Source organism: Microtus pennsylvanicus, chromosome 7 (assembly GCF_037038515.1).
Source record: "Microtus pennsylvanicus isolate mMicPen1 chromosome 7, mMicPen1.hap1, whole genome shotgun sequence".
Lineage (NCBI taxonomy): Eukaryota > Metazoa > Chordata > Mammalia > Rodentia > Cricetidae > Microtus > Microtus pennsylvanicus.
The window spans coordinates 10,393,332-10,407,028 of NC_134585.1; the positions used below are offsets into that span (position 1 = coordinate 10,393,332).

Sequence of the window (13,697 nt, forward strand, 5' to 3'; positions counted from 1 at the left end):
GGAATGGGGGTAGTGTGATTATACTTCATTGTATACATGTATGATCTTCAAAAATAAAGAAAAAGTAAAAAGAAGTTTTGTCTAAAAACCAGTGGCAATTGTTGAACAGTGACATCCACCAGTATTCCATATATTCTCTTTTTTCTCTTCTCCTCCTCCTCCTCCTCCTTTTTTTTTTTTTTTTTTTTTTTTTAGACAAGGTCTCATTATGTAGCTCTGACTGACCTGAAATTCATTATCTAGAACAGACTGGCCTCCAATTCAGAGAGACTGACCTGTCTCTGCCTCTGGGATTAAAGGTGTGTGCTACCACACCTGGCTTCATTTGCAGAAGAAAAACGAGAAAAACCAGCTGGGAAGCGGTGTTTCCAGATGAGAATGGCTGCTCGGATTGGGTTGTGGCTGAGAGGAAGCGGGGATATTCAGGCTTTCCGTGACTGCAGAGGGTGGAGTTGGGGGTGCAGAGTGGGCGGTGAGAAATGAAGGCTGAAGACCTAGGCCTGTAGGTAGAGTCACAGATGGCAGAACTTGAGGGGAAAAGGCACGGGAAGATGTGAGCGTTTCAAGAAAGAACCTGTCTGAACAGAACCCTGGGGAATCATTGTGAATTACAGACTTCCAGTCTGAGTTCTAAGGAGAGGTTTGGGCCACAGATGGGTGTTTCGTTCATTGTTGCCCTGCACTGTGTGCTGAGGGGTTGGCCCTGACGTGGATGTGCTGTCTGAGGGACCATAATGTTCAGGAGAGGGGACAGGGGTTTAGGTCATGCTAAGGGTTGTATAGACAATGCAGAACAGGTGGGTGAGGGTGACTGCATCTGTTCAGGATCAGCAGGCCTGAGTGTCCTTGGGGCTCAACAAGAAAGGCATTTAAGGAGTGACATTTAAACCAAAGGAGAAATCTCGGGGGGCTGGAGGTTGTTTAGGACTCTGAAGATGGGGAGTCCTTGTGCCGGTGAGGGTCTCTTCCATCAGAGAACCATGTTCATGGAGCATAGGTAGACAGGAAGGGTTGGAAGCTCTCTTCCAGCCCCTGTAACCTCCTCGGGACTGGCGTTTCCTTGAAGAGGAGGAGAGCAGCAGAGGATGTGTAGGAGAAACCCCATTCCTGTGATGAGACTGGCCAAACGGGAAGAGGCTGGCAGCTGAATTGGGGCTAGACTAAGGCTGATACACCTCGGCAGCTTGGTGGTTTGGGTGTTCTGAGAGTGCGCCTGTTCCTGTATCCTGTGTATGTTAGTTGAATGCCCTTGCGTGTAACGTGCCAGTTTGCCACCCTCGTGATATGTCACTTGCGGTTGGTGGTTTTGAAGGTGTTTGTACGTGGACCGGCTCTCGCATGCTGGTTACAAATCTTTGAGCTGAGAGCGACTAGCAGAACTGAGGGACCGTCTCGCTCTCATTCAGCTTGCTGAGTCTTCCTGTGTGATTGTAGCACCCTCTTCTCTCCCCTTTCTTTAGGAACACCCATGTTTATCTTCCCCACACAGCAGCACTTGGACTCAGAGGAGAGTTTCCGTACTGTTCTGGTGGTGTTGGCCAGGCCTGGAGATGGCCTAGGTTTCTCACCTCAGGCCCTTGCTGACAGAGAGGAAGGAGTGTCTTGTTCAGGGGAAAACCCTGTTGTCTGTCCAGGCCAGGCCCTCTGCCCGGGTGGTGGAGTGTGGATCCGGCTGTGCACTCTGAGGGCTTCTGTTGGCTTTTAGGCTACCCTTTATCCTGAAGGTCAAAGTTCATTTCTGCCAAGAGAGGGGAGATGCACCTAGGTCTTAGAGATTTGAAGAGATTTAGGGTAGGGTGCTCATCTACTGGGGTGAGGAGCCTTTGCCAGAAGACGCATTCCCATGGAAACAGCGTGAGGGACCAGCATCACCCTTGTGCCTCTTGCCTGGCGCCCCGTTCCTGTAGTGTGTCCTCAGCGAGCAGTGGCCACATGTTGTGAATCCTCCTCTCATCAGGGCAGCGCATCATCCTGCAGTGTAGCTGGGGCTTACAGCTGCATCCTACAACATTAGCTTCCTGAGGGCATTCTGAAACAAACAGAAGATGAGCGGTCTGCTGAGCTGGCCCCAACATTTTTCCACAGTCCACTCAGTAGGCTAGAGAGAGCACCTAGCAGCATAGACACACTGACACAGAAGAGCCCAGGAAGAGAGGGGACTGGACTTACTATCATGGGCCAGGCCCCGGGTGGCAGCTGCTGGTATGAAGTAGAGGCATCAGCTCTGGACACATCGCTGGAGGGAGAAGAACTATGGCACCCTGGGTTTTTCTCAAAGCCTCACTTTTACTTTATAGGTTGATGTATCTATAAATATGTATCCAGAAATGTGAAGCTGGTATAAACCATTAATAAGAATTGGTCGGGGGTCAGCAAGGTAGTTCCTTGGGTAGAGGTGCTTGCCACCAGATGTCTTGAGTTCACATGAGGAAGGAAAGGTCAGAGAATTGGCCTACATGTGCTTGTCATATACACATGTATCAAATCAATAAATGTTTAAAAGTGAGAATTTAGGTAGAGAGATAGCTCAGAGGTTAAGAGCACTTGCTGTGTTGGCAGAAAATTCAGGTTCAGTACCCAGCTGACTGACTTGTAAGCTTAATGACTGCTTACAACTATCAGTAACTTCAGTTCCAGGGGATCCTGTGCCCTCTTCTGGCCTCTGGGCACCCAGAACATAAAACAGTGCTCTTACATACATGCAGGCAAAACACTCATACACATAACATAAAAAGAAATCTCTTTTAAAGATATGATTTTGCAGGGTTTGGTAGAGTGGATGTGGTAGCATTAGTCTAGGGAAGCTTGCCCGAGGCATGCCAGGGAAGGCTGTGTACCCTTTCTAAGATGCAGGGGAACTAAGACTCCAGCTGTGTCTACATCTGTATGTCCACGCTTACATCTGAATCTGTGTCATTGGGTGCTCACTTTAGTATACTTAGGACCTATTCCTGGGTCCAGTTATCAGTTCTTAAACCCTGGAACTACAACCAGTAACTTTGTGGATGTGGCTAAGGGTCCTGACTTGAGTTATGCAGGGTTCGTGTTGGGTCCTACATCCCATTACAAGTGTCTTTGGAAGAAAGAGGCAGAGGGAAGGTTAGACACACACAAAGGTTGGGGAAGGCCATTTAAGTGTCTGGCTAGGTTGCCGTGATGCAGGCACAAGCCAGAGAATGTCAGCATCCTGAAGATGGAAGAGCCAAAGCAAGACTTCTCCCAGAGCCTTCAGAGGGAGGGAGGTCCTTCTGCCACCTGCTTTTGGCTCATTAGAACTAATTTTGGAGCCCAGACGTCTAGAGCCATGAGATGAAAATACTTTTCTTCTGTTGTCTGTCTCCAAGTTCATGGTGATTTGTTACAGTAGTCACAGGAAGCTCATCTAGTCCCCTCCCGCCGCGACGTTTCAGAGAGGAGAAAGACTTCCCATGGTTGTATCTTTTCACCGCTGAGATTATTCACTATATTAGAGGGCTAACGTGTTTTATCTCTTCCAGTGTGAGTAGTGTCCTTTGTGTCCAGGTTTGGAGTTCTTTCCCTGCTCCTGGCTGTGAGGGTAATTCCTGTGTGGGTTTTTTTTTATTATTATTTTTTATTTTTATTTTTTATTTTATTTTATTTTATTTAGAAGCTCTGATCTTACCTTTCACACTTCAGTGTGAATGGAAATTAATTCTGTGTATGGTATGGAAGAATTTCATTTCTGCTGCAACATGGCTCTTCAGTCACTGGACACTCATGGAAGTGACAATGTTTCCCATTGCCTGGATGACTCTGGCCCTTGCTCCCGCTTGTCGGTTTTAGTAGCTACTCTAGTCTCTTCTGTAGCATAGTAAGTCTGTATTCAGAGCATTAAATCTGTCCTTTTATTCTGCTTTGATCTTTAAGCTTGATACAACTAACTTCGGCCCTTTGTGTTTCCACATAGCGGTTTAGAGCCAGCTTGTCAGTTTTCATGAGAACCGCCCCCAACAGCTTTAATAGAATTACTTAGATTGACTCCAGAGAGCCACGTAGATCTTTGGTTGTTTTGCTGGTGGTGTAGGATTTAACCTGGGACCTCTACAGGTATGAACTCTGCCATTGAGTTGTAACTCCAGCTCTTTTTAATTTTCCCCTGAGATAGTCTCCCTAAGTTGCCTAGGTTAGCCTTGAACTCACTGTGTAGCTTAGGCAGACTTTGAACTTGTGATCCTCTTGCTGAAGCTTCTCAAATAGCTGCTACTAAAGGCATCATCCATCTTTGCAGTTTTGATGGCGTATCTGTATGTTTCCTTGATCATCTTTAATTTATGGTTTGCCTATATGATTAAATTCATTCTTGGATTTAAGATGGCATCTTTTAGCTCCGGGTTTAGGTATTTACATTCATAATCATGCTTTTTAATTTATTCATAAAACATAGTGATCATGGTTATTTTTGAATTCCATGGATTTTAGCTGTCGTTTCATCCTGCCGTATCTGCCTAGTCATTTCTATTCAAATGCTAGACTTTGTATCTGTGGTGTGAATTTTTGCTTCTAGTTAATGTCATGTTCTCTCCATAGCAGGTTCACTTTTGCCTTGGCATGTGGGTGGGCACAGGCAAGCCAAGATCTCATTATCTGCTCATGGATAAAGTGGGCTAAAGTGAGCACCAGACCGTTTCTGTCTGTCTGTCTCTCCGTGTGTGCGCATGTGCATGCGTGCCATGGAGTGTGTGTATGCGGAGGTCAGGGGATAACTTGTAGAGGTCTGTTTTCTTCATCCACCATGTAAACTCCAGGGATCAGATTCAAGTCACCAGGCTTCACCCACTGAACCATTTTGCTGACTTGGATCCTCTGTTTTCTGTGTACTTCCCAGGGCTCCTTTTCTTTGGTGAGCTTGGAGCTCTGTGTGTATCTGTTACAGCTCAGCTTAGCCCAGTGACCTGCTTTCGACTTTTTTTTTTTTTTGGCAGACTCTCACAGCAGGAAATTAGCCTCTGATTCTTCACTTCTTTTCTAGTTTTATTCTTCAGATTAAAAAAGAAAACTAAAATGAAGTCTTCCTAGTTGTTTCAATGAGGAAGCCTTTTTTTTTAAGGGCCCAATAATTCTGCCGTTACCATAAGTGGAATCCCCTGTGTGAATATTCATTTGGTGAATACATTTTCCATGTCTTTAAAAACTTTGAGATAAAAGAAGATGCTTATTAAACTTAACATGTACAAAGTCTTTTCATCAAAAATGGATGAGCTAGACCTGCAAGAGCTCTGGAAGCATGCTCAGTCTTCACTTTTCAGTATTGACCGTCTGTCCATACCGCAGCTGCGCAGTAAGGTGGATTGTCTTTCTGGGTTCTACGACTTTCGACCCTTGTGTTTGGAACTAGCCCTCGGCCACCCTTTTACAGTCCCAGCCCCCAGCCCAAAGAACCTGCAGCTGTGGATGTCTTCTCTATCCGTGTCATTTAGTGTCACGAAGATACGCCTTTCTGAAAATGACTTATTTGTTATAATATCTTAGAGATTCATCCATATCCATCCATCTATCCATCCATCCATACATATACATATATATGTAATTTTAAGCTGTCTGTAATCCATTCCTTTTTATTGCTGAGTCATTTTATACGGTGTATATACCAAGACACCAATTACCAATCAGGGATGGAAGTGGCAGTGTTGCTGTGGACCCAAGTGTTAAGGGGTTCTTTATGTTAAAGAGCTCTGCATGTTCAATAGCTTTTGATAAAATGAATCAATTTCTGACAAACAATGACTGCTCAGACTCAGTGAAGTGATAACTAGTCCCATAGTTATTAAAGAAGTCACATTTATAATGTAAATGTCTCCTGAAACCTAAGTCTTCTATACTATAAGGTACTGCTGGCAGGCGTCAGCAAGCATATTTTTAAAAAGAAAGAAGAAATGTGGAACTGAACAGATGGTGCAGTGGTTACGCACACTTGCTGGCTGCTGTTGCAGAAGATCTGGGTTTGATTCCCAGCACTCACATGGTCCTCACGAACGCCCTTAACTAGTTCCAGGGGATACAATGCCCTAATCTGGCTTCTGAACGCATCGAGCACACACATGGCTCACATACATACATGCAAGCAAGCATTCGTACATATAAGATCAAAGTAAATTTTAAAAAGAAATAATACTAATTCTATACAGTTTTCCACAAATATTTTTTAACTTTTTATTTTGAAAAAAAAATAGTTTCACTAGAAGTTTCAGAAATGATACATAGAATTTACCTAGTTTTCTTCAGTAAGTTCTTGTATAACCAAAGCATTGCCAAATCACCTGCCACACATTCTTCCATACAAAAGGGCACATGGTTATATGCTAAAAATTACAGAGGTGTAGAAGTATATGAAATAAAAATAGAAACCTGTCTCACACCCTGTCTGAAGCCAGATAGGCAGGATTAATGCTGTGTTGTTCCTCCCTGCAATAGTCTCTGCCCATGGCACATAATTCGCATTGACGTGCATGTATATGTGTGTATATATATCATGTCAGGGATCATCTGTCTTCATATGTAACCAGCTGCCATTGTTTTCATATGCCCAACAAGGTGGACATTGGTCCCATGCACACGCCATGGCATAGCCACACAGAATAGGTAGGATTCTATAATATATATGTGTGTGTGTGTGTGTATACACATGTATATGTAAACACACATATGCTTAATTTTTTCAGAGCAGGATCATTTTATATTGTTGTTCAGCTTTCTCTTTTTCTTGATTGGAGGTGATGAATCCGTGATATCCATCCACAGTATGGCAAGTACCAGGATGTTTTACAAGCCAACAGATTATGTAGCAAAGATGTGTGCCTGTCTTTTTCTGATAGACAGGCCATCCAGTTATTTGCTATCACCACAGCATTTACTACCTGCCTTTGTAGAGTAATTCAGTGCTTCTGGTAACGACTTTTACTGGGCTTTGGGATCCCAAGTCTGTTTCTAAAGTAGTGGCGACTTGCTGAAGTTTCATGTTGTCCCTACCTGGAAGCCTGGGAGAGCAGCTGCCTGCCCTGTGACCACCAGAGAACAGCCCAGTGGTAGGCTGGGATTCTCTCCAGAGCCCACAGATGCCTGGATGTTCCGGCATAAACAGTGCTATCTGCCTCCTATCAGGGCCGCACCAGTTTTGCGCAGTGGTTGGGGAACAAGGCTCTGTTGTTTGCCTTTGTTTGTGTGTTATTGTTCTCTGTGAAAGAGAATTGAACTTGGGTTTAGAAAACTTGTACAGAGTCCCCTCTTCTCCAGGGAGCCAGCTTTGTGCCAGGATTCCATTCTAGTCCATTCAGACCCTTCCTGCTCTCTGTGGCTGTACCCCGGTGTCAGTCGTGGTGGGCATGTGAAAATGAGGGCAGCAGGCCACACGGGAAAACAGAACGCAGGTGATCATGGACGTAGTGGTCTGACTTAGCATGTTTCAGCTGCATGTTGGTTTGAAAGTGACCCGTACCCAGTAGCAACCAGACCTTTTGCCGCTTGGTCTTTTTCCATTTGTGACACTCTTTCACAGCAGCCTGCTGAGAGCCACTGGGCTTGAAGCCCAGGCTGAGGTGCGATACTTGGTAGTCTCTGTGTTAAATTAATTTTTGAGTAAGGTTTCATCTAACTTCTAGTGGGTTCATGGGATGTATCCTCACTGTGATGTGAGCTTCTGTGGGTTCATGGGATGTATCCTCACTGTGATGTGAGCATCTGTGACTGGTTCTGTGTCAGGTGACAAAATAAGATCGCTTTTATCTTATGGTGAGCATCAAGTAGGCACCTGACATGTTTAATCTCTGTGCCCTTTGGTACTCTCACCATTGTAACCTTCTTTTAAGACAGAACTATAGCTGGTATGGTGATATATGCCTTTAATCCAATGTTCAGGAGGCAGAGGCACATGGTTCAAGGCCAGCCTCATCTCCATAGGGAGATCCATGGCTGCATAGTGAAACCCTGTCTTAGTTTTTTAATTTTTGATTTAGTCACATTTGAATATATTCTAGAGTAAATATAGTTTTAATATATGTTTAAAATATTTATGCTTTAACATTGTACATAAGTTGAATTTTTGGGGGGGGGTCGGGGGACAGGGTTTCTTTGTAGCTTTAGAGCCTGTCCTGGAACTAGCTCTTGTAGACCAGGCTGGTCTCGAACTCACAGAGATCCACCTGCCTCTGCCTCCTGAGTGCTGGGATTAAAGACATGTACCACCACCACCCAGCATAAATTGAAATTTTAATAATTTAAATCATGAAGTATTATCTTGAATCTAATGAGACTAATCCCCATGACCCTATGTGTGCTGTAGTGATGTTGGTCATGGGAATTGGGGTTTGAGTAGCCAGTAAGATGATAGTACCCTTCTAGAAGATACTATGGGTGTGTTCAAGGCCCAGTGTCGTCCACTGATGGGTGAGGTGAGGATGGTGGCTCTCCAGGTATCCTCAGGTCAGAGCAGTGAATCAGATTTGCTCACCCATTGAGGATGGGTTGGTGTTACAAATGGAGCACTTAGGGGAAAAAAACAACAGCAACAGGAGAAAGATTTATTTGTGGAATAATGCCAGCTCAAGGTCAAGTGAAAATATATAAGCACAAAGAAGTACACATGCACATGCGTGTGCACACAGGGCCACAGAACAAGTTGCTTGTAAGGGTGGGACAGAACCTCAGGACAGTGACATCTCCAGATATCCGACTGCCTGATTGCCCAGGCTGCTCTTCAATAGGCTGTAGACGAAGGACTGGCTAGTGGGAAGGGCTTTGTGGTGGCCCAGCTTGTACTCTAGTGACTGCCTGTCTGTCCCACAGGACTGACCTTCCCTGGCATAGGCCTCCCTTGTACAGGAGAATATATTACTGTACGCCTAGAACTTTAGTGAGCCTTAATGGAAATGTCCGCCACTCCAAGGTGTCTGTTTCTATCCTGACACACCCTAGTCACGATGAATTCTGCTCAAGGAAATACTTGGCTGGGCACTCAGCAGCTGTGTTTTTTAGATACTCAGCATCCTTCTACCTTTTTGTCTGGAAGGAAGTGGAAGATGAAGGAGGAGGGCTTAGAAAACACTAGAAAACCCCCCAAAGTGGTAATAGTTAAAACTATATTAACATTTGAACTATGATTTAGTAATCAGGATTGTTGCACTATACATTTCTGGTCTAAAATCTTCATAAAAATAATGAAGATCCCCTGTTAGCACGCGTAGTTTTGTGTAAGAACCAGGTACTATGCTCTCTCTGATTCCCACTGCATCATAGGAATGCTGGGTTGAAGTTATGCGCTACAACATCAAGCTTTTGGTGGGCTCTGAGGATCCAAATTCAGGTTCTTGTCATTATTCAGAATTTTACTCACTGAGCTGTCTCTTTTAATTAAAAATCTTAGAACTGGCTGGAGAGATGGTTTAATTGGTAAAATGCTGGCTGCACAAGCACGAGTTACTGAGTTTGATCCCTAGAACATACATTAAAAGATAGCTGTGGAACATGCCTAAAATTCAGTGCTGGAGAGGCAGAGAGGAGAATAGTCCCTGGGGTTCCTGGGACTCACTAGGGAGGCAGAGAAGAAAATGTTCCCTGGGGTCCCTGTGGCTCACTGGGTAGTCAACCAGCCTAGCCTTCTTGGTTAGCTCCAGCCTACTGTGTCTCCAAACAGAGGGTGAGTAGTTAGGGGTGCTAAGGTTGACCTCTGGCCTCCATGTGTACACACATGTGCACCCTCACACGTACACACAAATCTCTTTGGAGCTGTATGAGTAATGACATTCTCTTTTCCCATGGCTGTTTTAGGTGACATCACTCAGAAAGGATATGAAAAGAAAAGGGCGAAGCTGCTGGCTCGTTACAGTCCCCTCATTCAAGGTAAGGCCAGCACTTTCTTTTGTTTTAGTGACAAATACACTGTCCTAGAAAACATGATATAAAAGCTGACTTAATGGCCTGGGGGTGTGGCTTACCGGTAGAACACTTGCCTAATGTGATCTTGGGGATGATTCCTAACACTGCAAACTAATAATAATAAATAAGGACTAATTTTGTATTTTAAAAATTGGTATACATTTTATATTTTATTAAGGGCTGAATAATACGTCTGTTATTAGATGATAAAATAAGGGATGTAGATTATAATTTACAACTTTGGCTTGATACCGATCTCACTACCAAACAGGACTTTTTGTTTTATGGTTTTTCGAGACAGGGTTTCTCTGTGCAACAGCTCTGACTGACCTGGAACTCACTTTGTAAACCAGGCAGGCTTCAAACTCACAGAGATCCTCCTGCCTCTACCTCCCAAGTGGTGGAATTAAAGGTGTGCACCACCATCTGGCAGCTTATTCTATTTTTGTGGTCATAGAGTGTGCCTGATATATTTCCTTACTACACAAGGACACATAGTGTATATTTTTTAATTCTTTGCACATTAATTTATAGATTTGATATATTCATTATTTTGATTTTGTTTTGTTTTTCTGTTTGTTTGGTTGTTTTTTTGAGACAGGGTTTCTCTATGTAGCAGTCCTGGCTGTTCTAGAACTCGCTTTGTAGACCAGGCTGGCCTTGAATACAGAGATTTGCCTACCTTTGCCTCTCAAGTGCTGGGATTAAGGCATGCACCATCATGCCCAGCTGCTATTTTGAATATTTTTTAATGGAATTTCACAATGTCTTAAGTACAAAAGATCAGGAGATCCAAAAACGTGATGGGAGAATTTGTCTGGCGAGTCACTCAGTTATTATAAGGCTGTCATCACCGAGAATGGGTCACTTTGCAAGGACAGGTGGCACAGGAAGGCCAGCTCAGATGCACACATATTACACATGGTCTTGGTTTAGGAGAGGGCACGTGACTAGGGTGCTGGCATAGCTGCCTGTACCTATGTAAAATATATAAAACCGACACCAAAGTTAACTTCAGGTTTGTTAGGCCCAAGTGTGAGAGGCAGAAACTGCAGCGTCCTTGGGAGATCTTACAGGGAGGTGTTGCCATCTCAAAATAGGAAGGGTTTCTTAAATTGCCAGAGATGTGACTAGTACAACAATAGCCATAAAAGAAAAGATTTATAAGTTGGGACACTTTAAACTTCATAGCTTCTCCTCCTCCTCCTCCTCCTCTTCCTCCTCCTCCTCCTCCTCCTCCTCCTTTTTTAATCAAAAGATACCACAGAGAGATTGAAAGAGGATGGTTATGACGTCGTGGTTTAAGAATGGCCCCAGGATGTACAGGTGGCCTAGTGGCTCTTTCTGCAGCAGAAGACATGTTGTCCATCTGCATGGCTAGGGGGATAGCAAGAGGCACGGGGACAACTGAGCATGAGGAGTCTAGCCTGTGCCACCAGGAGCCCAAATTTCCTAGTGTGATGAGAAAAATGGGCAAAGACTTAAATAGGCATTTCATAGAATGAAATAGCCAGTCGGTAATAATAGTAATAGTAATAGTAATAATAATAATAATAATAGTAATAGTAATAGTAATAATAATAATAATAATAAACAACTCTAACCTCTCGGATAATCAGAGAAGCGCAGATTAAAGCCAGAGCCTGACATCCACATTGGAGTCTGTGTCGCATGGTGCCACAGTTCTCCACTAGGTACAAAGGATGTCCATCGTGACCCTCAACTCCAAGATCTCCAGTCCTGCTCAACAGCACGGAGACCATGGAATGCCACAGCATCTAGACAGCATCAGTGATGAGCCTCAGTGAGATGATGGTTTGGAAGGGCATCACAGAGCAGTGTGGCCAGCATGAGCTTTAAAAACACACCAGACACTGGGGAGGCAGAGGCAGGTGGACCACTGTGAATTTGAGGCCAGTCTAGTCTACATACTGAGTTATAGGCTAGCCAGGGCTGTCCAATGAGATCCTGACTAAAACAGTAGCAATGATAATATAAATAAGTAAGCTGTGAAAAGCCATACCAGGGACCCTTATGAAAGTTGTTAAAGAAGGAAAAGGAAACAGATTTATACAGAATGGAAATTGATTTCTAGGACACCATTTCCTGGTAGAGGTGAGATTGGATTGGGTAGGCCATATGTGATCTTCAGCTACCTGAAAGCTGTACTTCTTTTTCTTTTTTTAAATGAGAGAGAGAGAGAGAACTCTGAGTGTGCCCAAGTATAGTATGTATGTGCTAGTTAGAGGATAACTCTTGGAAGTTGCTTCTCTCCTTTCATTTGTTGAAGCAGGTCTCGCTTTCCTGCTGTGCTGTGAACTCCTGTAGCTAGCCAGTGAGCTTCTAGATGACTCTCTTATTTTTACTTCCTGTCTATCCATAGACGTGCTGGGATCACTGATGTGTGCTACCACATCCGACTTTTTTATATGGGTTCTGATGATCAAATCCAGCTTGTTAGCATGGTACAGTTAGCACCTTACTTGCTGGTCCTTCTTGTTAGTCCATGCTTAAATAATAATAATAATAATAATACTGTTGCTGCTTCTTCAAAAGATTTCTTTTTTATGAGTGTGTTTTGCTTATGTATTGTGTGTGCCTGTGCAACACATACATGCCCTGGAGACCAGAAGTTCTAACTTAGAACTGGAGTAGAGGTGCTTGTGAGATGTCAGATGGGTTCTGGAAACTGAACTCCAGTCCTCCGTAAGAACAGCGAGGACTGGTGAGCACTGAGCCATCTCCACCCCCATGCTTTAACCTGGGCAGTGACTGCATTTTCCCCTCTGTAATGCTTCTCAAATTGCACGTGCTTTCTGCTACTTATAGTACTATAAGTACTAGTATACTTATAAATAACAGAAAAAGAGTGTTAAAGATGCAGGTTATATATTGGTATTTGTTCATTCAAAGCAAAAACTGTAAATTGAGGGTGTGGTGGTGCACACCTTTATTCCCAGCATTTGGGAGGTAGAGCTTTGTGAGTTCGAGGACAGCCTGGTATACATAGTGAGTTAAAAGCTAGCCACAGCTACATAATAGAGAGAACCTGTCTCAAAAAACAAACAAACAAACAAATAAAAAGCCACACTAAAATTGGCATTAATAGAAACTGTTAAAACTTCTTAAAGCCTATTTTTCCAAAAATCACAACCGACCATTAAGCATGTCTCAGCTGTTCCCAGTCCTGGCCAAGGTGTAGAGGGTGCTGGTTTCCCTCACAGCACACAGTTCTGTTGGTCGCATTGATATCGGGAGGTGTGGGGGCAAAGCTGGGTAAGTGCTAGAGAATAAAGGCAGTGATCTCTGTGTGCAGGACATCGCTGTGTGCTTAGAAGGCTGCTTAGTTAGCTGTGGTAATGGTAAGAGTTTTGGGTTTTATTGCTATTATAACGAGAGAATATGTGATAATAAGTAGCTTTTATTTTTCTTTCTGTTTTTGCTTTTTTTTTGAGATAGGTTTTCTCTGTGTAACAGCCCTGTTTGTCCTGGAACTTGCTCTGTAGACCAGGCTGGCCTTACATTCAGAGATCGGTTTGCCTCTGCCTCCCAAGTGCTAGGATTAAAAGCATGTGCCACCATGTCTGGCTCAGCTTTCATTTTTCAATAGTTCTATTTTGAAATGTAAAAAATTCATTTAAAATGAAAATACACTGTAAAATACTTACTAATATGCTTAGCAAGAAAAATAGAGAACCTACATTGGGATCATAAAATATATTTGGGCCTGGCGTGGTAGCGTACGTCTTTTGTCCCAGCACTCGGGAGTCAGAGGCAGGCAGAACTCTGTGAGTTTGAGGCCAGCCTGA

At 43.7% G+C, this 13,697-nt stretch overlaps 1 protein-coding gene across 4 annotated transcripts in view; it reads left to right on the forward strand.

Moving 5' to 3' along the window:
* Window positions 1-13,697, forward strand: part of Dip2a (disco interacting protein 2 homolog A) — a 78,228-nt gene that overhangs the window by 7,279 nt on the left and 57,252 nt on the right. For all 4 annotated transcript variants that reach the window (XM_075979911.1, XM_075979912.1, XM_075979914.1 and 1 more), the window contains exon 2: window positions 9,781-9,852. In XM_075979911.1, coding sequence (XP_075836026.1) covers window positions 9,781-9,852 — 72 coding nt within the window. The remainder of the gene's footprint in view (window positions 1-9,780; window positions 9,853-13,697) is intronic.